This window comes from Macrobrachium rosenbergii, chromosome 2 (assembly GCF_040412425.1).
Source record: "Macrobrachium rosenbergii isolate ZJJX-2024 chromosome 2, ASM4041242v1, whole genome shotgun sequence".
Lineage (NCBI taxonomy): Eukaryota > Metazoa > Arthropoda > Malacostraca > Decapoda > Palaemonidae > Macrobrachium > Macrobrachium rosenbergii.
The window spans coordinates 39,339,722-39,366,140 of NC_089742.1; the positions used below are offsets into that span (position 1 = coordinate 39,339,722).

A 26,419-nucleotide genomic window follows, 5' to 3' on the forward strand; every position below is an offset into this window, starting at 1 on the left:
AAACAAGAGACTTTTTTTGGCAATGCTGGATAATCATTTGAAGTGCTACTGGTTAGGACTACTGTTAGGTCATTGACCTGTATTCAACCGGTTTGTGATGGGTGTGTGATAAGTTGCTGAAGTATGTTGATGACATGCTTTATTGCAGCATGGATGGATCCTAATGTAAAAGTCTAACTAAACTTGAGTTCATCAGTTAAATTTGTACTAATGAGAATCACAAATCTAGGAATTCTAATGACTGTTAAAATCCAAATATTCATTTACTATTTAGTTATCATCTTGGTAGATAGATAAAAATCAAGAAAATAAAATTGCTGTCCTTCCAGTTGTTGCAGATTGAACCAACATTACGCAAAGAGATGTTAAAATCCAAATATTCATTTACTATTTAGTTATCATCTTGGTAGATAGATAAAAATCAAGAAAATAAAATTGCTCTCTTTCCAGTTGTTGCAGATTGAACCAACATTACGCAAAGAGATGATACAGTGGACAACTGATGTAGCAAATGCTCTTGGGTAACTAGCATTATCTGTATTAAAAAATACTCATAGTAGCATGAGTCTTAAAATGGAGAAACAAATCCAGTTGTGTATTACTTATGTACATATATTTATAAGTTATCTATACAGATAGCTTTTGGGAATCTGTTCGATTCCCTTTTTCAATCTGATGCGTTGATGTAATCAAATATTGTGAAGTAACTTGGTTACTTCCAGTAACTGATGCTGCTGACGCTTATACTGTTGATGACCATCAAAACGACCGCATTTGGCAAGGACCATTTAGACGTTCCAGATGACTGGCGGGGCTTTCATCAGAAGACAACGGCATTGCTTGTATCTTTGACGACTGGTTCCTTAGTTTACAAACAACTTTGTTAGTTTTGAGTCCTTTTATGTTTACTTGGTTGGAGGTGTTACATCAATGTGTCAGACTGAAAGGGGGATCGAACAAATTCCCGAAAGCTAAATATATGTACATATACATCACTGTGGAGTTGTTTCTCCATTATCTGTATTGGCATTACTGCTGTATATTCAGATATATCAGTGGCTTAAACAGAACAGTTATGGTTGTCATGGATAGAAATAAACACCTTTGAAGCATGGGTACTTAATTTTTTTTTTTTTTACACTGCAAGAAATTGTAATAAAATAGCTTTTCCTCATGACGAGATATGAATCTTACTAAGTTTTGGTTACAGGTAAGAATTCTAGCATCCTTTGATGTCCAGTGTCTGATTGATGGTATTAGTTTGGTTGCTCTTGCCTGTGGTGCTTCTAACCTTTGTGTGTCCTTCCTCTTACAGTACTTAGTACTCATAGACAACATACTGTACTGTAAGGGGGGAGTCGATGTTGTGCATTATATGAAGTTAGTATTGTCTCTATATTCTTAAATGGTAAATTGTCATTCAGTTTATCTTAATATTTCTGGGCTTTCTTTTCAACTTGTATACATTGGTTAAAGAGCGATTAGTCACTGTTTTATTTTTTAGACAGATATGATTCAAGTTATTTGTAAATGATATATGGAATTTTTGTTGCTGTTGAAAAAGTTTTGTTGAATAGTGTTCAATATAACCTTAAACAAGTTACAGGTTTTATATTGTTTACTTGAGAGTATTGAACATTTCCTTTAATGTCAAGAAGTTTATTGGTATCTCTTCCTTCAACCATCAAGGAATTTACTAAACTCTTCAATCACTCTTTCAACCATCATGGAGAAGCCAGAACAGCTCATTGTTGATCCTAGTTCATAATCTGCAACTTCCTGTCTAAAATTACTCCTGGTGATTAAGCATCCTGTGCTAAAGCACTTGACCTGTCTCAGATATGTGAATCCCTCCATCTAAGAGTATTTAATAGATTGTGCCTATGCAGATGCCCTCAGCAATTTTGCAAGCTCCAAGGGAAACTCTACCAGTACATTCACTTTCATTTCTAAATAGGTCTTGTAATTTTAGAGCAGTTACAACTGAAGAGGCTTTTAACAAGTACATCCATGATCAGTTAATTGATGGCATTGCATTCTGTCATATATGCCAACAGTTGCTGGAGAATACTACATTTGATCTTCAAATAGCTTATGATCATGCTTTCTCACTTGAAGTGGTTTAGATTCAAGCTGACTACATCAGCCATGAACATGATAAATGCAGCCATGCTCACATAAGGGGCTCCAGTTACTGCAGCACTTTCAGGCATTTGTTTCCTGTGCAGCTTCAGTAAACTTCCACGTGCACACTGCACGAGTTACTGCACAAAAAGCACAAAGCCAATCTTTGCACCAGTGACTGCAGCCTCACCAGGATGCTTTGCAGGTGCTGAAGCTATCATAGTAATCAAAATCCCTTTTAAGGGTCTAATCTGAAGCTCAGAAGTTTTATCAGTTCCAAGACAGTGCATGACAACATGTTAGATTTATCTGTCACAAGTGACTTGTGCTGTAAGAGTATTCTTGGTACCATAAGTAACATGCCAGTCTTGAGATGGCAGTTTGGGTTTGTGTCCATGAGTGTGTTCCTTTCCTACCATCAGCATGCCTCCTCAATTTCTGTTCACCAACCTGCAGCCAGATCATAGGCCTAAAACTTTAAATATAAGTGCTGCCCAAATGCTGATGGCTCTTTTAGTCTCTGAATTAAAGCAAATACCTGAAAGAGTATTATTAAGCATATTGATTCACCTTGAAGAGCCAAAGTATTGGCAACTGTGTGATCTCAAGTCAGATCCAGCAATCTCCTCAGATGCACTGTTAAAGAAACCTGACTCAAAATCTCCTCAAGATGCCTCTCCCATAGAATACTTTTCTACGTTGGATCTTGAGAATGTTTGGTTTCTCTTCTTGGTGGATTTCCTGCTTCTCTGCAAAAATATGTCCACATATCCATGCAAAGATTCCCACTGCATCTGCTGCTGCTGAGGCCTGTAACCATACCATAAACACATGGCAGAGTCTTACCACGCAAGTGATCCATCAGCACATCTTGTTATCAAGACATAGTTTTGATTTCACTGTGGTGCAACGGCCAGACGAAGAGTCCGGTTCTGGTGGCATTCTCTTGCACATATTCAGTTAGTAAACATAAGACACTCCTTTATTTAAGAATATTGAGGTGTACACTATTATCGATGCCCTCGGTAAATGGTGTCACTTACTCGGCCACATTTCATTTAGTGGTAGTATTTGAAAGGGTGGTTAGTGCCTTGATCAATGTACTGCTAGTGCCACTAACACAATAAACTATCAGTACATTTATTGACATTAAAAATAAGTTGTACAATCTTCAGTGGGTTTATCAGCCATGCTGTTATTTAAAAAAAAAAGTTGTATAATCTCCAGTGGCATTATGAGGTTTACCAGTCAAACATGTAAGATAATCCATAAGGTCATGAATCAGAAACTCTTAAATCTTTTAAGATACAAACACCATCCTTTACATGAATGCTATAAAAGATAAAAACAGCAATAAGAAGTTTTTAATTTTGAAAAAGTTTATATTTAGTACTATCTAATAGCTGAGGATTAAAAATCATTACTAGGACTTTATTTTGGACTTAAAACTGGAGAAAACTAAAAAAAGTAATGGAATTCTTCATTAAAGGACCTGTATAAACATTTCAGCTCTCTCTAAACATGGTCAAAATACTAAGTTCATTTGGCCTTGGTGAAATGAAGGGCAAACAAACAACAATTTTCATAAAACATTATATCATTACAATTAAGAATAGATTTTCTGGTCTGAACACTTACATCCAAACGAGTAATGCTCATAAAGAAGAAACCCTACTCTGGAAAGTATAATCCTGATTTTTACAATACTATCACTCCTCATGCTGATTAACAATCATTTTTGGGACTACGCTGAACTCCACTATGTATACAATAACTGCAGTATTGTAGTTAAGTCAGTATTGTAGTCAATGTTCTAAAATAATTGCATCTAATATTTCATTGGATAACCATTAGCTTGTGGCCCAGGAGGTCCAGTGTTGTAGTAACCCTGCAAAGAGGAATTTTTTTCAAATACAATACAACAGTGAGTATTGAGACATTAAAAAATAAATACAGGCAGTCCTCGCAATGGTGGGCTCGTTAACGGCGCTTTTCTCACGACGAAAATCGGCAATTTTTGGCGCCAAAAATCGCCGATTTCTGCTTAACAACGCCAATACTGGGTGTTGGCGCCGATACATACCTAACAGAGGTGCCGATAACCGAAAAAAAGTCGATAAGCCCTGAAAATTGCCGATATTCGCCCGCTAAGATTTTTAGTCAGAATGGAACCCCTGCCGATAATCAGGGACTGCCTGTGAATGTAATCAACAAAGTAATGTAAGTACCTTTAATTTCACAGTATTGAAGACACAGAGTTGCTGTTTATTCTCAAATTAATCCATATTAGTACAGCTATGCTCTTAAGTGATACAACATGACTGCATAGGATTATGTTCAAAATCCACAAACTGGCAACCTACAATGCTCCATATTGTTCTCTTATTTCAGTGCGAAAACACGATTATTTCATAAATTAAGGCCATAATTTATTTCACAAAAGTGAAATCTGTCATATATTTCAAAACTGTAAGAAAACATCACGTGTAGCAAAATTTTGGAAAAACGCTTACGAAACATTTTTATAACTTTCATTCACTCATTGCCGATACGTTAGACAAAAAAACAAGTCATCATCAAACCTCAGTTCAATTGTTAAAATAATAAAAAAGAAAAAATTTGCCATAACATTAACATTGCTTGCAATACAACCATAAATTTTTAAATAGTCCAATGTAAATATGTAAATACAAAAGTACTGTAGTTAGATTGCATCCACCAATACAAACGGGTGGGTGGAGCCTGTATGACGCAACTAATGAACCACATGGAACATAGGTCTACAACGAGCAGTGACAATGAAGTTTCTTGGAGTAGTGACAATGAGATTATCTTGAAAACGTTTATTTAATATTTGTTAAAGGAATACTTGGATTTTTCATAAAAATAAAATTATTTAGGTTATATTTCTTAACCAGTGCAAAAATTATGGCTTACTAGCAACTATTTGCCTAAGCAATTATTCTTTTGTTAAAGCCAAGATTTTGTTCCTAGACCTAGGTTGTTAGCTTTCTTTACTTACTATAAATACATTACACTTACCATTCACATCTCTATATTAACAATTTCTGGCCAGAAAGCATATGAAGTTATTTGCACATTCTTACACTTCACGTTACCTTATGAATGAATAACTTGAAAGTCTCATACACTAAAAGTGAGCAGAGACCTTTAAGAAAATATTTTAAGCCAGTTAAAAAACAAGTGCTCCATACGCCGTGATATTAATACTAAGTTATTTCAAATAATAACCATCATCTCTATATAATTAAAATCATCATCATCTTTTATTCTTCAAAGAACAGGTAATCTTTATAAATAAATTCTTTGGTAACAGCGATTACATCTCGGAAGGCTTAGATTATTTATTTATTTATTTATTTATTTTATTTTTTTTTTTTTGCCTATAAATCATTTTGTAACATACAGGTAACTTGAACACAACCTAAAACTTCAAGATTCAAAGAAAACTTGTTGTACAGTCGACCCCTGGGATTCGTGGACTCAGCGATTCACAGAATTTTTCTGTGAAACATATACATATTCGCTGAAAATTCGCCTATTCGTGGAATTTTTCATAGAGAAATATTCACAGATTACTGTATTTTCATATCATTTTCGTGACTAAATGCACTTTTTGTGAAAACTGTTAAAATTTTCAGGTATAAGCCTTTTTAGAAAGTTTTTTGGTGTTTTGAACTATCAAAATTGGCAGTTATAAGCGTTTTTAGGGGGTTTAATTATTCGCAGATTTGAGCTATTCACGGGGCTAGTGGTAGGCATAACCCGTGAATCCCAGGGGTCGACTGTAATTCATACTCCTACTGTTATAATGCTGTACAGCATTATAACAGTACGTTGACCAGAACAAGGAGCACGTTAAGTGTGCTGTCATTGACGGCACCACTAACCTTATCACATTGTGCTTTGAGCTACACACAAAAAAAAAAAAAAACTCACTTAAAATCACACAGGTTACAAATTATAGCAATGCATAAAAGGGATCATATTCATATAGCCATAAGGAAAATAGTGCTAACTATGAAATCGCAAACTTGCTGGCATGTATGAAATTTTAGATTAAAAAATAGCATAACACTACTTGGCAATGTTATGTTGAGTCTGAGATTTTGTACGATGCAAAAAGAATCATGTTGCCTCAGATTTGAGCATGACTGTACCTATCAAATTATTGACACCTTAAGGACTACAGAACGTATGTCAAAAACTATCACAGTTCCCACATTATATAATGTTAAAATAGCAAACAAAAATTATAACCTGGAACACTAACATTATTATTATTACTAAGTAGTTTAACTAGACCACTGAGTAAGCACTGCTCTTGTATCACTAGCCTACCAGAATATTAATACAGTATGTATACCGCTCTTGTATCACTAGCCTACCAGATTATTAATACAATATGTACAGTCAGAAACCTTGCCAAGGCACTTACACTCAAAAAAATGCTTAAATGCTTATTTTTAAAGCCAGAACCCTTGCACAAGGCAAATTTTCAAAAGAAAAAAAAAGTAAGTTTGGCAGTCTCAAAAATGCTAATAAATGCTTATTTTTAAAGTTTAAACACTAAATATGACCTTAATCATGTTCTAATATTATTAGTAATTCAATATATATATATACATATACTTAAAATGAAATTAAAGTATATATATATATATATATATATATATATATATATATATATATATATATATATATATATATATATATATATATATATATATATATATATATATATATATATATATATATATATATATACTGTATATATATATATATATATATATATATAGCATTTAAAAAGTTAGCTTAATACATTACCTATATATATATATATATATATATATATATATATATATATATATATATATATATATATATATATATATATATATATATATATATATATATATATATACCTAAAAGAAAAAAGAGAGATATATATATATATATATACATATATATATATATATATATAAGAGAGAGAGAGATATATATATATATATATATATATATATATATATATATATATATATATATATATATATAGAATAGTTATATATATATATGTTATATATATATATATATATATATATATATATATATATATATATATATATATATATATATATATATATATATATATATATATATATATATATATATATATATATATATATATATATATATATATATATATATATATATATATATATATATATATATATATATATATATATATATATATATATATATATATATACATATATACATATATATATATATATATATATATATATATATATATATTATACATATATATATATATATATATATATATATATATATATATATATATATATATATATATATATATATATATATATATATGGTTGACATAAAACAGAGTTAGAAGAGAATTTCTGTCTCTCTCTCCCTTCTCTCCCTTCTGACTGATCTATTTTTAGAAGTCTTCTTAACCTCTTTAATAACTTCTTTATTCTGCATCTCTTTCTCTTTGTTCTGAAATGCTTTTTCATGAACAAACAGTTTTTTTATTTTGACTAATACAACTCTCTTAGATATTGTCTCTATGTTTTAGAACATATTTGCCACACTAGTGCATTTACATTTCGTATACAGTACAGGTAAAATTAGTTCAATTTAAACTATCTACTGTACAGGTAAAGACGTACAGAGGAATAATAAGTTGCAAAAATGTGTTAGCGCTAACCAGGAACGAAAGAGAGAGAAGGGGTGTCCTTACTTAAGAGAGTGCAATTATTTATCAATTATTACGGAGACAGAGAATATTGTCCCTACCAGAAATATCAAGTTAAATTATTTATGAATTACTATGGAGACAGAGAATACCATGAGAGAAAGAGAAGATACTCTTTCGTTAGATATCAAAAGATGGAAACCCAGTATTAAACAGACTTTTAAATGAAATTAAAGTTAGCTTAGTACATTACCCTTAAAAAAAGAAATAAATGGTTGACGTAAAAATAAAAATATAGGAGTGTGAAGATTAGTATCCTATTTCTCTCTCTCCCCCCATTCCTCCAATCTATTTTTGGAAGTCGTCTCAACCTCATTTTTAAAAACTTCTTTATTCTGTCTCTTTTTCTTTGTTCTGAAATACTGTATGTCTCTGTTTCAGAACAGCACACTTACAGTTTGTAAATGGTATGGGTAAAATTAGATCAGTTTAAAATTATCCACTGTACAGTTAAAGACACACAGAGAAACAGTAATACGTAGGTTGCGCTAACTACGAGAGAGAGAGAGAGATATCAGTTGTCCTTACTTAAGAGAGAGAAATTTTTTATGAATTATTACAGACACAGAGAAAGAGAGAGAGAATTACGTAAGAAACCTTTGACCTGCTAATCAGCAACACTCCCCCTTCATGTTAAATTGACATGTCTGACAGCTTTGCCTTCGAGCTTCTTGCAAAAGATGGGGGAAAGATATTTGTATGTTTAAAATGCATATCACATACAAATTTTATAATTACAGTTATGTTATATTACTATTATTATTATACTAATATTTGAAAATTAGTACTTATGATTAGGTAAAAAATTTATTCATCATACAAAACAAATAAAATATACATGTAGAGTACCATAAAAATTCTCTCATCCGATTATTACTTTTATTATCTCTGTAAAAGAGATAGAGAGAAATTATTACTTTTATTATTTAATGTTATTTGCACTTACACATGTGCTTGAAAACTTATAAATTTATATAAAATTAAATAAACACTTTTGCAGGGTTTTCAGTATTTGCAAATACCGTGGTGTTCAGAAAAACTCGTGTATGACAATTAGTTAGGTTCCAATGAAACGTACGCGTCTGCGAATTTGCGCAACTCGAATCACGCAAGTTCGAGGTATTACTGTACATAATTTTTAGAAAAACTGAGTAAAAAAAATGCACTTACCCCGTATCCACCTGAATATTGGTTCCCATAACCTGCATACCCTGAATTATCCACTGGTGGAGGAGGTGGTGGTGCTGTGGAAATAATATCCATGACAGCTGCTGGAGGTTGACCATATGGTGGCTGAGAGAAATATCCCATAGGTGGTTTGGCCTGATAACCCCCGGCATCTTTTACTGGTGGTGGGTTTTGAGTCTGGGTTTGAGTCATGTTATAAGAAGAATAATCATTTGTATAACCGGTACTGGCTTTGGTGTTTGATGAATAGCCTGTTTTTGGTGGAGGCTGAGAAGTATAGTTAGTGTTTGGAGGTGCTTTCTTGGTGTCTGTAGATTGTGTTGAATAAGATGAGGCTGTATTACCCTTCCCTTGTGAATACCAAGTGCCAGAATCACTAGATGGATATGCTGTACTACCAGAGCCACTGGACGAATATTTTGAAGCTTCAGAACCACTTGTTCCTGTTGATGAATAGTAACTGTTTCCTGAAGTTTTGGATGGATCAGGTGCAACTGTAATTGACGCTGACTTAGGTGTATTCTCTTTATTTGAAACATCAGAAGGGCTTGTCTTGATGGGAGTTTTTGATACTGTCTTTTCAGACTCTGGTATGATTGCAGGCATCATTGACTTTAAGCCTCTTAGCTTTACATCAATCTCTGTGAGGACCTGGCAAAACAAAGCACCAATTAGTTCTCAAAAAGGAATAAAATGCAATGAACTAAAATACAGTATCGTTTACTATGGTGGTAATCTATATTTGTAAACTAGGTGTAAATAATAAATTGTTATACGTATAATGTCTGGATATGTAATTTAACTCACACCTAGCCAGGTAATACAGTCAGGCTCCAAAGCTCCCTTCCCGTAAAGTCAATTCCTGAGTTGCCTAACCCTTCAACATGAGATACAATACAGTACTGGGTTTTACTAAATAAAAAAGGGGGGTTTTAATACAAAACAGATGTTCTATTTTTAAACCATTACATTTAACACAAATTTGTTAACTCAGGTATATTGAGTAACTACTACCTTGGTGGGATGATTTTTGCCAACTCTCTTCACTATTAATGCATAGAGACACTGGAGCTATATACCTCTGCAGTGAGGGATCTTGTAAACTAAAAGTTTGGCAAATAACAAGGGACGTGAACTGGACGGTAACCCTGCTAGTGAAGAAGTTGTCTATGTACTTATCATAACAAGGGCCTTTCCAGTGGTCCTTATCTTGGGCCACTTAAAATGCTTTATAACAAGCAAAAGATCCAATGGAGAAGGTCTATTCTAACCCCCTTTCAAAGCTCTGGCACATCCATCTCAACTCAAATAATGTACCACAGTCAATGGCCCGTACTCTTGAATTACAAAAAAACCTGTGATAAGGCAACCTATATTCCTTAACTGCCAACTCAACTTCCTATCCCACTGCTGGTATACAAAATCTGGTACTTGTGGAACAGAAGTACGGAGCAGATCAACGTTCCCTCTGCTACACTAATTATGTAACACTCTTCACTCTGATTGGTAGTTTAGAAATGTACTACTTGGCCAGACTGAAAAATCTTCTTTTAATAATTTTTATCTATTTATTAATTTGTAATTTATGTTTGTTTTCTAAAAACTACCTCTTACTTCTGTATTATCTCCTATCTAATGTAATTTCTTTCAAAAGAACACCATATTCTTAGGAAGCTTGTTCAGTTTCTGAATAATATAATAATAATAATAGGGAGGCAACACCTGATAGCATGAAGGCTCAGGACAGTAAGGTTCCAGTGGAATCTTTGGAAGTGAAGTTGCAGAGCATTTTCACCCACTCTGGAAGCTTCTTTGGATGGCCCATCACCATCACCAGGAAAAATGCTGCTTCTATCAAGGCAGAAGAGTCAAGTCTGCTATGTGACATCAACTCCTGCACATCAAATCTTGGTCGTTACTACAAAAGCAGGAAACTAAGGTGACCTAATTTAACTTAATTCTTACAGAAACACAGATAATCATATATTCTTTGCACACACTGCAGTACTGTCATTTAGTAATACAAATGTCAGTCTCTTCTGTCATATAAAAAAACACTTACTTCTATAGACCTTGTGTCTCCTCTTGTATGGTTGTATTCCTTCATGGTTTTCACAAGGGCAATAATTACGTTGGTAGCCAAGTCAGAATCTTTTAGGTTCTTCACTGCACACGCAGCCTGTGAAGTAAGAAATACTTCTACTAGAGTCATACCACATATATTTTCGACTGGGAAGATATTTACTGTTTTATTCCCAGAAGGTTAATAAAAAAAATATTCCATTTAAAAATAAAAGTGCTTTGGATAATTCTGCAAATCATGTATAAATTTCATGAATGCATACATTACCATACCTTTATCTAGATTAATATTACATATTTTACAATGTTCAGTATGCTCAAATAATGAACAGCACTTACATTATACAGTATACAGAAAAGTTCTCATACTCCAAGTATTTATTTAGTTTACATTTTCTGTCCACTAAATCCTCAACACTTGCTGCTACTACTGTACATGCACCAAAATAAAACACACTGGCAAGCATAACATCAAAACAAAATACATGAAATATTACTTTGCAAGAAGTTTTTACAAACATATCGAAGTTTAACCATACAATAAAACATGTAAAATAAAAGGCAAAACATCTGCACCCTACTTACAATAAAATGACAAATTTTTAAAGTACTCTGTATTCTTCCTAACATACAAGCCTGAGGTCTTTACATATCGGGCAAACTTTCAGCGAGCTGGAAATCCTGCTGTTAAACTTTTGCAGGTGGCTATGGTAACAGTTACCAATGGTAGGGGCGGAAGTACCGCCCACCAAGTCGGAGTGCATTCAGTTCTATAGTCAGTTTACCTTTTGGCCCAGGAAGATGGTGGGGGTGGTAAAAAATGTGCCCTTTATGTAAAGACCTCAGGTTTGTATGCTGGGAAAAATATAAATTACTTGAAAATTTGTCATTTGTTCCTACACGAATACAAACCCTAGGTCTTTACATATGGGAGACTTACTTTTGGAGGGAGGATTCTGAGTGAATCTCTGAACTGACTGGTAGTTTGGCTCACCTTGGATACTCTCTTCTGGTCATGAAAGAGCAAAGGAAGGAGACCATACCTCTGATCTACTGAACAAGAGAGATGTTCAATCGTCAGACTTCTGGGCATTTTGAATTAAAAGAATATAATATCCTTGATTTGAAAAGGTTTGGATGAACCACCCCCCAGTGTCTGAGACTATACAGCTAAGAATAACCAACTGGTTTGTTCATAGTCAGTCCTTCTCTCCCCTTGTTAGAGAGAAGGAAGGATTTGCATCAACTAATCCAAATAAAGCTAGATTATAGATACGATACTCAGTCATCTAGACCACCTGCATGCAACCCAGTCCAGCATGTGACAGCTCATTCGCCATTCCTCTGCCCACTGGAAGAGGGAGAGACCAACAGGAGAAAGGGAGGAGAGCCAGTCCCACACCTTCTCACAGCCACACATTCTCCTTGTCCCCTCAAGAGCTACACATCTTATGCAAGCACCTCGGGCGTGTCCCAAAGAAAAGGAGATGCGTCACTGTCCCATCTTAGTACCTGCCAACAGGTTCTTCCTGAGTGAACATGACCCCTGGCCTGTTGAGCTGATGTCACCAAGAGAAGTTGGTAGGATCTCTCTGAGAGAAATGATTAATTGAACAGAGGCAATATAGACGTCATACTGTCATTGGCACCACAGGACCATAGCGGTGCCAGAAGACAGAACAGAACAGCAGCAACTTCATTAAGTCAAGAAAGGACTATGATCAAGCTTCTTCAGAGGTTGAATGAATTTCTGAAAGTCAAGGTGCCAAGATCAACTGTCCTTATCTCCTGACTTCAGCGGATAATTGTTGTAATTACATCTTGCTTGGGATGTCTGGTTGGCCACTGTACTGAATGTTCTTCTCTGTCTGCTCATATACTTGCACTGCAATACAGCAGGTGAAAGGACCGTGGCACTTCTTGGGTTTCATTGCTATCACACTGAGGAGTGTCTATCTTGGATCTTGAAACTCTTGAAAGTAATCTAAAAAGAACTGTTTAAAGAGCCACATAATATTCTCTCCTCGAGTTGTGGATCAACTGGTAATTACAGCAGCAGCAGTCACTGCTTTTATCTCCCACTCCTCACAGTAGGAGTGTAACTACATCAAATTAAAAGAAATGGAGCTCCTAAACACCGCTTCTTGACTGAGTAGGAATCAAAAACATATTGTTGGAACTTAGTCTGGAGGTATTGTTGATCTCCCAACAAATCAGGCAAAATGACGGGAAGATGTAAGCCCAAGACTTGAATCATGGATGCGAAAGATGTCTCCTAGGCATCAACAGCATCTGAAGTTTCTAGGTGGTCACTTATTCAAGTACTCACTAGTCCCAACATTTCTAGCCATGGATACAAGACGTCAACAAAATCCTGTGCTCCAGGAGGTCACCTATCCAAATACTGACCTGACCCAATCATTGCTAACTTTGCTGATCGGACAAGAAGTGATATTCTCAATGTGGCCTGGTCATCGGCTGTTATACCCACGGTTCGTAGAGACAGAGCTGAATAGTAACATCTTTGGAGTAGATTGAACAATCCTTCAAAATGTTGTGTCAAGACCAATTGTCGCTAACACTGACTCTGGTGACCGAACTTGTCTGTCATACATCCTTCATCCTGGAATGTGTATGGTTGACTGTTGTGCTGAGTGAGCTACTGCAAACCCATGCACCTGCACCATCAACTGAGGAGATGATAGGATACTAATACTAACCCCCCCCTCTTGTTGACAAAGTTACTACCATGGTACCGTTCCTTAACAACACTATGGAACGCCTATCCTCGGATCCTGAGGCTTGCAGATCTAAGAAGATCCAGGTTACTGAGGTGCAGATTTGGCCAGGGTAGGCTATGCTAGGTTGAGGTGCAGATTATGTCAGGCTAGGCTAGGCTAGGTTGGGTTAAGTACCCAACCTAGACCCTTGAAGAATGATGCCATGAAACAAGACGTCCCAGGATACTGAAGTGCAGGATTGGTAAGGTTACGCTAAAACTTGTTAGGCTAGGCTGATTGGTAAGGTTAGGCTAGAACTAGTTAGGCTAGGCTAAGTACCCAACCAAACCTAACCCAACCTATTCCTTGCAGAGCAGGAGATTACCTGCATAATGTTGAAGTGTCTGGCTGAACACAATAAAAAAAAAAAGACTGTCAATTCCCGCAATGATGGCCTTATGGGTCTGGGAGAACAATCCCTTCACTTGAATTGACTGGATGTTCATTTGTTGCAGTGGATATTTACTGAAAACAAAGGCTGACCGCTACCAATGAATAAGACCCCATCAATGTACATTATGAAGGACGTAAAAGTTGGCAGAACAATCCCGTTCACTTGTATGTAGATGGTATGGTCCACATGATCAAGCTAAATTATGTACGTGATTGAAAGGCATTGCACAGATGTGCTGTTTATGCACTCGCACATGGGTTGTTGCCTTTCTAGATGTCCACAGTAGTTCTATCAAAGCTCTTCGCTCGACAGAATTAAATGAGACAGTGATCGGATGGGAATCGGTGCTTCAACATAGCATGGCTGCAGGCCATCCTATTCTCTTCCCAAACCTTCATGTGAGCGAGGTTGATGGTCCATTCCTGGACACACCATCCTAAGACAACTTCCACACCTCCCCATGTGACAGTCATGTGTCGATATATGTCCGTGCTGTCACATCCGCGGCCATGCGAACTCGATTTCTTCTAGGAGCGAAAACGTGAGAGATGATGAGATGCAGAGGAGTGAGGCTGAATGGCTGACTGGATTGACGGCATGTATGTGCATGTCTTCACGGACATGCAACAAGACACATTCGTGGGAGTTGGAACGACAATCAGAGGGCCTCCTGTGAGAGCGTGAACAGGGAGGGGTTCTGGAATGACGGAGTCAAATGTCATGGGCGTGCCAGCAACAAGGCAACAAAGGCCTTGGCTGGAAACACATCTGTGGCCGTACAGAATCTCTCATGTCCACCATATGACAGCAGGACCCAGAAGCAAACGGCTGAACTTCCGAAGCCTTCACTACACGAGATTCATAACAGGAACCTTCTCATTCTTCCTACGAACACGAACAGGGGGACTGGGGAAAGACAACACTGCCGTAGATTTCTGGATCACTGAAATAGCTTGGAAACAAATACTGATGGATGAGCCCAATGAGAAACGGCTGGAAGTGACACCCCCTCATCAGCGAGAGCGCTGTAGGCTGGAGCGGGAGAACCACAGCCGTAGTCGGGCGAAGACAGAGAAGAAGAGCAGGAAGACTGCGACGCTTCTTCACAACACAGGTGAACTTCTCTTGAAAAACAATGTTGACTCTGTCAACCACTGCTTTCAAGAGACCATCAGGCGACGGATCCTAAGTAAAAGTCACCATTGCAGTAGGGGGTCCAAAGCTCTGCAAGGGATATGCTGCCGACTGAGCAGGAGAAGAAGCCACCACCACAAAAGGATTCCAAAGCTCTGCAAGTGATACACTGCCGATTCAAACACTGCTTTCAAGAGACCCTCAGAAGATGGATCCTAAGTAAAAGTCACCACTGCAGTAGGGGGTACAAAGCTCTGCAAGGGATACGCTGCTGACTGAACAGGAGAAGAAGCCACTACCACAAAAGGGTTCCAAAGCTCTGCGAGTGATACACTGCCGATTCAACCACTGCTTTCAAGAGACCCTCGGAAGATGGATCCTAAGTAAAAGTCACCACTGCAGTAGGGGGTACAAAGCTCTGCGAGGGATACACTGCCGACTGAGCAGGAGAAGAAGCCACCACCACAAAAGGGTTCCAAAGCTCTGCGAGTGATACACTGCTTCGATTCAACCTGCTTTCAAGAGACCCTCAGAAGATGGATCCTAAGTAAAAGTCACCACTGCAGTAGGGGGTACAAAGCTCTGCGAGGGATACACTGCCGACTGAGCAGGAGAAGAAGCCACCACCACAAAAGGGTTCCAAAGCTCTGCGAGTGATACACTGCCGATTCAACCACTGCTTTCAAGAGACCCTCGGAAGATGGATCCTAAGTAAAAGTCACCACTGCAGTAGGGGGTACAAAGCTCTGCGAGGGATATGCTGCCAACTGAGCAGGAGAAGAATCCACCACCACAAAAGGGTTCCAAAGCTCTGCGAGTGATACACTGCCGATTCAACCACTGCTTTCAAGAGACCCTCGGAAGATGGATCCTAAGTAAAAAGTCACCACTGCAGTAGGGGTACAAGCTCTCACGAGGATATGCTGCCGACTGAGCAGGAGAAGAAGCCACCACCACAAAAGGGTTCCAAAGCTCTGCGCGCAGTGATACACCGCCGATTCAACCACTGCTTCAAAGACCCTCGGAAGATGGATCCTAAGTAAAAGTCACCACTGCAGTAGGGGGTACAAAGCTCTGCGAGGGATACACTGCCAACTGAGCAGGAGAAGAAGCCACCACCACAAAAGGGTTCCAAAGCTCTGCGAGTGATACACCGCCGATTCAACCACTGCTTTCAAGAGACCCGGAAGATGGATCCTAAGTAAAAGTCACCACTGCAGTAGGGGTACAAAGCTCTGCGAGGATATGCTGTGCCAACTGAGCAGGAGAAGAAGCCACTTTCTACAAAAGGGTTCCAAAGCTCTGCGAGTGATACACTGCCTATTCAACCATGCTTTCAAGAGACCCTGGAAGATGGATCCTAAGTAAAAGTCACCACTGCAGTAGGGAATTTTCAAAGCTCTGCAGTGATACACCGCCGATTCAACCACTGCTTTCAAGAGACCCTCGGAAGATGGATCTAAGTAAAAGTCACCACTGCAGTAGGGGTACAAAGCTCTGCGAGGATCACGCTACCGACTGAGCAGGAGACAAGCCACTACCACAAAAGGGTTCCAAGCCACTCTGCCCTCGGAAGATGGATCCTACTGCACCACTCAACCAAAGCTCTGCTCAGGAGAGACCCCACAGGGTTCCAAAGCTCTGCAAGATGGATCCTAAAGTAAAAGTCACCACTGCAGTAGGGGTACAAAGCTCTGCGAGGGATACACTGCCGACTGAGCAGGAGAAGAAAGCCACCACCCACAAGAGACCCTCGGAGATGGGTTCCCAAAGCTCTATGCACTGGCAGGATACACTTCAAAGCCGATTCAACCACTGCTTTCAAGAGACCCTCGGAAGATGGATCCTAAGTAAAAGTCACCACTGCAGTAAGGGCAATGAAGAAGCCACAACAAAGCTCCAAAGCTCTGAGTGATACACTGCGACAACCACTGACCTGAGCAGGAGAACTGCAGCCAAAAGCTACAACAAGCAGGTTCAGCTTCCAAAGCTCTGAGTGATACACTGCGATTCAACCACTGCTTTCAAGAGACCCTCGGAAGATGGATCCACCACTGCAGTAAAAAGCTCACCACTGCAGTAGGGGTAAAGCTCTAGGATAACCACGCTTTCAAAGACCCTCGATGGATCTAAGTAAGTCACACCACTGCAGCAGGACAAAGCTCGAATATGAAGCCACCACACAAAAGGGTTCCCAAAGCTCTGCGAGTGATACACTGCCGATTCAACCACTGCTTTCAAGAGACCCTCGGAAGATGGATCCTAAGTAAAAGTCACCACTGCGGTGAGGGGTCTGCAAGCTCTGAGCGAGGATTCCAAAGCTCTGCATACTACGACTCAGGAGGAGAAGAAGCCACTACCACTGCAAAAGGGTTCCAAAGCTCCACCACCACAAAGTGAGTTCCACTCTGCCGATTCAACCACTGCTTTCAAGAGACCCTCGGAAGATGGGATCCTAAGTAAAAGTCACCACTGCAGTAGGGGTACAAAGCTCTGTAGGGGATACACTGCGTGAGCAGGCAGAAGCCCACCACCACAAAAGGGGTTCCAAAGCTCTGCAGTGATACACTGCCGATTCAACCACTGCTTTCAAGAGACCCTCGGAAGATGGATCCTAAGTAAAAGTAACCACTGCAGTAGGGGGTACAAAGCTCTGCGAGGGATATGCTGCCGACTGAGCAGGAGAAGAAGCCACTACCACAAAAGGGTTCCAAAGTTCTGCGAGTGATACACTGCCGATTCAACCACTGCTTTCAAGAGACCCTCGGAAGATGGATCCTAAGTAAAAGTCACCACTGCAGTAGGGGGTACAAAGCTCTGTGAGGGATACGCTGCCGACTGAGCAGGAGAGGAAGCCACCATTACAAAAGGGGTTCCGAAGCTCTGCGAGTGATACACTGCTGACAGATCTGGGTTCCAGAACCTTAGGTCTATGAAGAAGTGCACAGGTTAGCCGCTGCAGCCACTGACTCAAAACACTGGTCAGGGTACACAGAAGGCTGATGTGGCATCACTTGTACAGTCAAGGGGAGAGCAAAAGGGCTGGCAACTGTCGAGGCAGATGACACGGGAAAGCAAGAGAACAAGAAATGGGACAATAGGCCACCATAGGATAGTACTCCTGGAAGGCCTAGAGAAGCCCAGATGCCAGCCATCTTCTGAGCCTCAGAACCTGAAATAGAACAAGATGCCGTTGCCTCCTCCCTCACAGGGGGGAACCCCCCCCCCCCACAAAGAGAGTGGGGGCAGCTGAGAGAAATTATCTCCTGACCCCTCACCCGAAACTTCCAAAGACGAAGCTATGGAAGAATGGGAAGGGGTAAAATTCTCCTAGGAAGAAGAAGCAACTAGAGGAAGATTAGGAATAGAAGGAACCAGAAGGAGACTGAGAAGCGGCCATCAAAACAGGAGAAAACCCCTTGCAAGATGGCACCTTCTTCCTCCTCTGATGCTTCCTCTTGGTAAAAATCCTCCACTGCTTAGGCCAAGAACGACATTCAGAGAAGGAAGGGAGCGAGCCTTCGACTCACAACCCCACAAGACAGGGCAATAAAAAAAGACAAGATAGGAACTCTCATTGATCCTGGAGAGCAAGTCAGGACCAAACGCATTGTCAAAGATCTTACATCAACCTCCATGTTGAGGGAGAGGGGGGAAAACTTGCTAGGTTCAGGCAAGAAGTATCCTCATACAACTGAATATAAAACCCTCTCAATTTACACAACATCTGAAAGACTAATACATTACAACATTCCAAGAAATTGTGTAGTTGAAAAGAAAAAAAATAGTTTGTTCATGAAAAGGCATTTCAGAACAAGGAAGAAAAGAACGTCAAGGAGGGAAGTTCTTAAAACAAGGTTGAGAGATGTCTAAAATAGAACAGATGACACCGAGAGTTGGAAACTATCCCTCCAACTCATCACAGTTATGTGAATAAAGAAAGCAAAATACACGAAACAAACGCCAAGGAGATAGGTGTTGGGTTTGTTTAAAAACAAAAATGTGAGTAAAATGATATATAAGGAGAAAGGCTCCAAAACTTATACAGGCTAAAATGAGTCAATATGGCTACATAGCAAGAATAAGTGAATAAATCATTAGTGAGATATAGAAAAACATGTTGAAATGTTTCAATATATCAATATATGGAAAGTATAAAAAAATAAATATAAATATAAAAAAATATTCAAACAGAAGAGATAGTCGAACGACAGGACAGAGAAATAAACACAAACACACGTCGATACTAGACTGCGGCCAAAAGAAAACTGAATGCATAGAGTTGAATACACTCCAACTTGGTGGGCAGTGCTTCCGGCCCTACCATAGGTAACTGTTACCATAACCACCTTGCAAAAGTTTAATGGCTGGATTTCCATATGTAAAGACCGAGGGTATGTGTTCGTGCAGGAACAAAGTAAAATTTATGATAGAAAAAACATTATTCACAAATGTATACTGATGCAGACTAAGGTCATTACTTGTCTAGTAGGCTTCAACAGAAAAGCCAGACTATATATATATATATATATATATATATATATATATATATATATACATATATATATATATATATATATATACATACACACACATATATATATATATATATATATATATATATATATATATACATATATATATATATATATATGTATATACTGTATATATGTATATATATACAGTATATATATATATATATATATATATATATATATATATATATATATATATATATATATATATATATATATATATATGTATATATGTGTGTATATATATATATATGTATATATATGTATATATATGTATATATATATAACATATATATATACTTATGTATATATATATATATATATATATATATATATATATATATGTATGTATATATATGTATATATATATGTATATATATATATATGTATATATATATATATATATATATATATATATATATATATATATATATTTATATATATTTAAATAAAATGGACAATGAATTGAATAAACAAAATACTGTAACAGTAAAATAATCTATTAAACTAAAAATAATTTTCTACCAACATTTCTTAACTAAAAGATCTACAATAAAAGATGATTTATATATAAAAATTATTTCATAACCATCCTATCAGTCACACTGATCTCTTACCAGAATCTATGATATTGCAAATAAGACTAATATAATGAGAATTATGAGTTTGCATAAAAACTTCAGTTTCTTATACGGTTTCATTTGTTGTGTGACAAACCCCTTGGAACCATGGGCCAAGATGAGGGTTCAATTTGACTGATGGATTTATAAGAAAATATTTGTATACTAAAAATTTAATATTTTGCTTAAAGGACTAGTCCAGTTAGTTTGTTACATAAAGCACTTTCTTATTCACTCATTAAATAGAGCACTTTCTTATTCACCTTAGCAATTTTACCCTATCACAAAATTGCATAGCACTAGAAAGTACAAACTTACTAGCTTCTGTAACAAGGTTCCAGTTGCACCCCCTGATAGATTTGTTTTAGGCTTATCTTCAGCTTGGGCAACTTGGGCAACTTGGGCTGCTGGGGGTGGAGGTGGTGGTGTATTCCTTTAAGGAAAAAAAATCTTAAAGCTCAAAAAAACAAATTTGAAATATATGCATGCTTCCACCAACTCAATTAATCTGAAAGAGCTAATGGCACTGCAAACAGAATGTGAAACAAAATGTAAATTCACATTTAAATGATGGAAAAGAAAACTGCTGATGGTTTTCTTATTTAAAGCACACACCCATGAAATATTGTATTATTCCTGATATCCTATCACACAACCCTATATAAATGTAAGAGCTAACTTAGAGCTGCAGATTAAAAATTAAGGTTGACACTACAATTGTATTTAAGGTACTTTTGAGCTGACGATGCAATAAGCCACACAGTGACAACTGAGAGGCCAGTAGCCACCAAGGTTGCACAGGAGATGCCCGAAGATTTATCTTCTTTTCTTTTCCCAATGTAGAAGATTAAACAGGCTCCTAGAACTTAATAACTGACAAAACCAAAGGAAAAAAAAAAAAGTAAGATTTTAATTGATGAAAGCCACAGACTCATTCCTTAAAATGATGGTAGGTTATACGATTCAGGTAAAACAAAATAAACAGAATTCTACAGGTTGCAAGAAATTAAATAAACGATCAAACTCATGATTCTGGAAACAGAATCGTTCATGGGAACGGGGATTATATAGAAGTGCAGAAATAACATACTACTGCCAACTAACAGCAGAAAGAAAAAAGATCTCAAGTAAAAACAAGAGGGTCATAAACTGCATCAATTGCATTTGTTTCAATCCTGTCAGGAAGAGATGCAGTTGTAATAAGAAAAATATTTAAAACAGTTTGTGAAAAATATATTTTGATTTTCCATAAAAAACCATTACTGCACTTATAATTATCCCAATTTTAGGAACACTGAAATCCCTGACACTGTTCATGTGCCAATGGATGCCTGGGTGCTGTTTGAACAATTACAAGACATAAGCAGAGTTGAGAGGAGCAACTTTCATATTACAAATACTGGGTTTGTATAAAAAATTATAGTCCATCACAAACCCTTTACTGTAATTATCCAGAAAACTAATTAACATAGAATTTATTAAATTGATAAAAATCTCAAAACTGACTGAGAGTTGCTGGATCAGTTAGAAGTTATGAAAAGCAAACTACCACAAGTCAAAAAGTGACAAGGAGTCATATTCATAAGGTTAAAACCCTGATCCAAGATATACCTCAGATATTTGATTTTGTATATGCTGCTCTTAAAATGTGGAAAAAGGCATAGCTTGCCCATTATGTACAATGTGGATGTGAATGTCTATGGTAAAGTCTGTACCTTGTAGGCTGCTGTTCCAAATAATGAGAAGGCTAGGACGATGATAATGAATCTTCTGAGTCTAGAACCTCAAGTTAAACTTTGCATATTTAGTAAAAACTCCATCTGTACAGCTCCAGAGCCTATGAAGTTTAATATAATTTTTTCAAGTTAAATGTAACTTTTTCCAATAAAGAAATACAATAATTCACTTAATAAGCTCAAAGAAGCATCAACTACTCTATAAAAGTTTAAATGCCTTCTAAAATTTCTGTTATTCACTACATGATCACTAAACATATTTTATGCACTGAGTTACCTCTGAAGAGTAGTGGATAATTAGTACCTTTGATTTTTAAAGATTCCATTACCAGTAACAATAGGCAGCTTATATATAACTACACCTGTTCTAACAGTTCAAAGGAGACAAATGAAGTCTCAGAAATCTTACCACTGGTTTGGTGGAACTGTTAATGGAGGTGGAAAAGATACAGGATGCATCCCTGTAACTGATGGTGGTGGCTGGGTGTATAAATTTGGAATTCCTCCTGGCAAAATGACATATATAAACTTTAATTTCAAAAATTCTTAAAATGGTATACCAAAAACAATTGTTCAAATAACAAAATTTTTATCAATCAGAAAACAATAAAGACTCATTTTTAATCTCGAAAGAAGAATATGAAATCTATACAATAATTATATAAAAGCCTAACCCAGACCTTAAAAACAAATTTATGCAAGGTGGGATGAAAATTTCATCTCAATTCCTGCATACAAATTCTTACCCTGGTTAGTATCCTTGCCTCCCGTGCTGAAATTAAAATATGAACATCATTAGGACAAGAATTCAATATATATTTTAGCTACACAGCATAAACAGCAAGGAATCTGAACATTCACTAGTGTTTTCTTCCAAGTACTGTAATTTTAAAATTCAGCAATTAAAATTTTATTTATTAACAAGCTGAATTAAAACCAGAAAACCAATTTCACAATTTTTTATATCAATCTCAACAGTGCTTGACTGCAAATACTCTACCTACAAAACAAAGGTCCTACTAATCTCTCATCTATCATATTAATTTCCTTGGCTCCCTTTCTGTCCGTGTGTGTCCCTCCCCTCCCCCTTCCCCCTCCTCTTTCCCCTTTAATTCAAAGGATCCAACAGCAATCTGTTCAGGAGCTGAAGATGGCTTTCCAGGATCCTGGAGTCTTCAAGAATTTAAGATGTTACAATCCAATGGGAGTTTCTCCAGGAAAGAGAAGCGGATGTGATGCTTCAGGAGCTAAAGACTGCTTCAAAGGATCCTGGAAAGATGTTGTGATCCAGTCATGAAGACATCTTCAAGAATATGTTTTAATCCAATGGGTGTTCCTCCAGGAGGTGGAAGAATTCTGGGCAGAATGATTCCAAAGACAGATTCTGGATTTCTCCAGAAGCTGCTTCAGAGGATCCTGGAGTGCTGAAGATGCCTTCAAAAATCTGTCTATTATATTAATTTCCTTGGCTGCCTTTCTTCCTCTGTTTGCATGTACAGAGGCTTCCAAAGGCTTCAAGACAATCTCCAGGCTCTTCGAAGCCTTTTGTCTCCAATTTATTCTCCATAAAACTCTGTTCTATAGTATTGTGCAAGAACAGAGATCTAATTTTGGAATAATATTTTGGAACAAAGCAGGCAAGAGAATATTATGTAAATTTGTGAGTAACTGCTTAGCAATATGCAAATATTACTTATGCTTTAAATAAAAACCCCTCTTAGGAATCCCCGAATGAGGACTACCTCTCAGTTTGGGGTTCCGAAACAGGACAGGTTTCTGACATCCCCACCTAATCCAGGAGTCCACATATATAATACTAAAACTGAAACGTTTCTTTGTTTGTTTGCACACCGGAAGGTAAATGGGGCTGAAACTGCCTGTAGACTTTTGCTGACTATAATTAGTAGGGTTAATTACGCTCTGGGTATGGGTATGGTACGGATATGGGTATGGTATGGTATGGTGTGGATATGGGTATGGTTTGGTATGGTATAGAAATGGGTATGGTACAGGTATGGGTATCAGTATGGGTATGGGTATGGTACAGGTAGGGTATGGTAAAGATTTTGGTATGGGTGTACAGTGAACCCCCCGTATTCGTGGGGGATGTGTCCCACACGCCCCCGCAAATAGCTAAAATCCGCGAATACTTAAAACCCCTCTAAAAACACTTACAACTGCCTATTTTGATAGTTTAAACAGAGAAAAACCCTGTAAAAATGCATATACCTGAGTTTTTTAATAGTTTTATCACAAAAAGTACATTCATTCATGAAAATTATATGAAAATACAGTAATTAGAGAATATTTCTCAGTGAAAAATACCGCGAATGGCCGAATTTTCTGCGAATGATGGCTAGATATGTTCCACAGAGAAACCCGCGAATGCGTGAGTCCGGGAACCACGAGAAAGCAAATACGGGGGGGTTTACTGTAGTTATGGGTAAAGTACAGGTATGGTATGGATATGGGTATGGGTATGGGAACTAGCAAATGAAAGCGATAGCAAGCATCTGCTAATCCATTTTATTATAAATAAGATTGACGTGCGCCACTCCTAGTCTTGAAAAATTCTGATTATTTTCCCTTTCCATGATTTTAACCTTGTACAGTACTTTGGTATTATTTCATGAGGAATTCATAATTACAGCTCTTTGCACTTGTTCATTTTATGTTTGAAGAAAAAGTTGAACATTAATAAACTGATCATTTCCTAAAATACTAGATATATGTATAACCTCCCAGGTTAAGGACTACTACATTTTTAAAAGCCATGTTTTCTATCTAAGCCTAGTTTTCAAATTCTAGAACTCATAATTTCAATATGCAAAATTAAATTTTTTCAGAGAAGTGCATTACTTATAATGTTCCCATTTTTAGTGTTAAAAAAAATCCAAGACGCAACAGCTGTCTACAGAAGAAAGAAAAAGATCTGTAGCAGCTAATAGCTCAGCCCAACTGCATAAGGATCTCTGGTCCCAGTGATGCATGAGATTTCCAGGTCACAAGTCTGTAACCGTGGCGAGCAAAATAAAAACACTGTAACTGTAGTCAACAAAAAACTCTTGGTAACTCCTACCACTATGTAAAGTGTAACATCAAATGATCAGAGAAAATCTATTCCTAAGAGGATGCCATTGAATGAGAAAGGACTATGATGAGGATGAAGAATCCCCAGAGCCAAACATCCTCCTTACAATCTTTCTCCTGCCAATACTACAGCTACCCACAAGAAAAGACATAAACGATGGACTACCTGGAATATTCAGTGTATGCAAGGTCTTTTTCAAGTAGTCAAGAGACAACATCTTACTTGCTCTAGGAACATCATCATCAACAGTAGAGAAAAGAGACTGCTGGAGGAACAATAGCCCCCACAGTATCTTTGTCTCCTGACAAAAAGGCATGAACTAGCCTTTTTGGGGCAAAGGAACAGAAGCCAGCAGAAGGAAAAATCTAGAAGGATCCAGGGGCATCATCAACAACACCAGCCAATGCCTTTTGTCTTTCTTTCTATGTCTTGCAAACTTTACACACTGAGAAGACCAAACTGCAAAATCCTCACAAGAGGAAGAATGAACACACACAGCTCCCCTACTAAACTGCTTAAATGGGTCTTCTGAGGTGGGAGAAATGAAGCGGCAACAAGGGCGCCCACATCCCCTTCCCCCCACCACCAGAACTGCTCACATTTTGTCTCCACTGAGAAAAAATGCAACAGAAACACCTATGAGAAAGGGAGAACAGAAAGCACTATATTCTAAAAGCAAAAATAAAAATAAGAAAGATGCAGGCTAATCATCCAAGTCCAATGGTCACACAAATGAGAGAAGAGTGATATGTCCACTCTCAATGCTGGCTGAAGAAAAAAAGTGACCATATTGAGTGGGGCGCTGAATGACCTCATAGGTCCCAGCCCTGGGCCTTTGGCATAAATTCTATATTCTATAATACTCTATAGAGTGGGGTATTCCCCACTCACGCCCCTTCCCCACCCTGCTGTACCCTTCTTTTCAA

General features: G+C 37.3%; 2 protein-coding genes across 3 annotated transcripts in view; one reads left to right on the plus strand and one right to left on the minus strand.

Moving 5' to 3' along the window:
- Positions 1-1,123, plus strand: part of LOC136845323 (HAUS augmin-like complex subunit 3) — a 42,742-nt gene extending 41,619 nt beyond the window's left edge. Inside the window, 1 exon segment of the mRNA XM_067115548.1 lies at positions 451-1,123. Coding sequence (XP_066971649.1) covers positions 451-525 — 75 coding nt within the window. The 3' untranslated portion in view covers positions 526-1,123.
- A 2,580-nt stretch (positions 1,124-3,703) lies between these two features.
- LOC136845311 (uncharacterized) overlaps positions 3,704-26,419 on the minus strand; it is a 73,961-nt gene continuing 51,245 nt past the window's right edge. For both annotated transcript variants that reach the window (XM_067115527.1, XM_067115535.1), the window contains 6 exons: positions 23,149-23,174; positions 22,812-22,908; positions 20,985-21,099; positions 11,184-11,300; positions 9,104-9,772; positions 3,704-4,012 (listed from right to left, as the gene is read on the minus strand). In XM_067115527.1, coding sequence (XP_066971628.1) covers positions 3,953-4,012; positions 9,104-9,772; positions 11,184-11,300; positions 20,985-21,099; positions 22,812-22,908; positions 23,149-23,174 — 1,084 coding nt within the window. In that variant the 3' untranslated portion in view covers positions 3,704-3,952. The remainder of the gene's footprint in view (positions 4,013-9,103; positions 9,773-11,183; positions 11,301-20,984; positions 21,100-22,811; positions 22,909-23,148; positions 23,175-26,419) is intronic.